Source organism: Myotis davidii, unplaced genomic scaffold, assembly GCF_000327345.1.
Source record: "Myotis davidii unplaced genomic scaffold, ASM32734v1 scaffold299, whole genome shotgun sequence".
NCBI lineage: Eukaryota > Metazoa > Chordata > Mammalia > Chiroptera > Vespertilionidae > Myotis > Myotis davidii.
The window spans coordinates 9,635,293-9,635,941 of NW_006293088.1; the positions used below are offsets into that span (position 1 = coordinate 9,635,293).

Here is a 649-nt window from a genome sequence, read left to right on the forward strand (position 1 = left end):
GAGCCGGCCCTGCTGACCGACCTGCCTGTGCCCTGGGCATCACATCCCTGGGGACAGAGCCTGTCGCCCTGACACGGGCGCTGATTCACCGACAAGGGACAAGGAAACCATCAGAACGACGCCAGTGAGTCCGCCTCCCCCATCCAGGCCACTCGGACCCGGAGCCAGAGCCGCACACCCTGAGCTGGAGCTGGCCTGCGATCACCGGAGGCTGCCATCAGCTCACATCCAAGGACAGCGGACGGACGGGCTGGCCATCCTGTCTTTTACTCTGGGAACCCCCGAAACCGTGACCCGTGACGGCAAGGAAAGCGCCTCCTCCGCGCCCGAGGGAGGCTTTAGGGGGCGCCCGCGAGCTGAGCAGGTGTCACCAGTCCCTTTGCCCAAATCAAAGCCGATTCCAGATCAGCCCGCGACCCGAACTCACGGTCTCGGCCAGGACAGGAGAGAGGGCGCCGGAGGGGCGCGCGCGGGGACAGGCCCGACCTCGTCGGGGAATTCTATCTCGGAGAAACCACCAGCGCACCCTGCGCACCGACCGACCCACCGGAGCGCTCGGCCCTCCCACCCGCACCCCTGCCCTGGGCGCCGGCTTAGGGAAGCGGCGCGCGTTACCTGTAAAACTGGAGCTGTCTTTTGGGGCTCCCAT

General features: G+C 67.0%; 1 protein-coding gene across 1 annotated transcript in view; it reads right to left on the reverse strand.

Annotated features, from left to right (window-relative positions):
* The window catches only part of KCNAB2 (potassium voltage-gated channel subfamily A regulatory beta subunit 2), a 64,873-nt gene that overhangs the window by 63,324 nt on the left and 900 nt on the right, over nucleotides 1-649 (reverse strand). Inside the window, 1 exon segment of the mRNA XM_015565921.1 lies at nucleotides 616-649. Coding sequence (XP_015421407.1) covers nucleotides 616-649 — 34 coding nt within the window.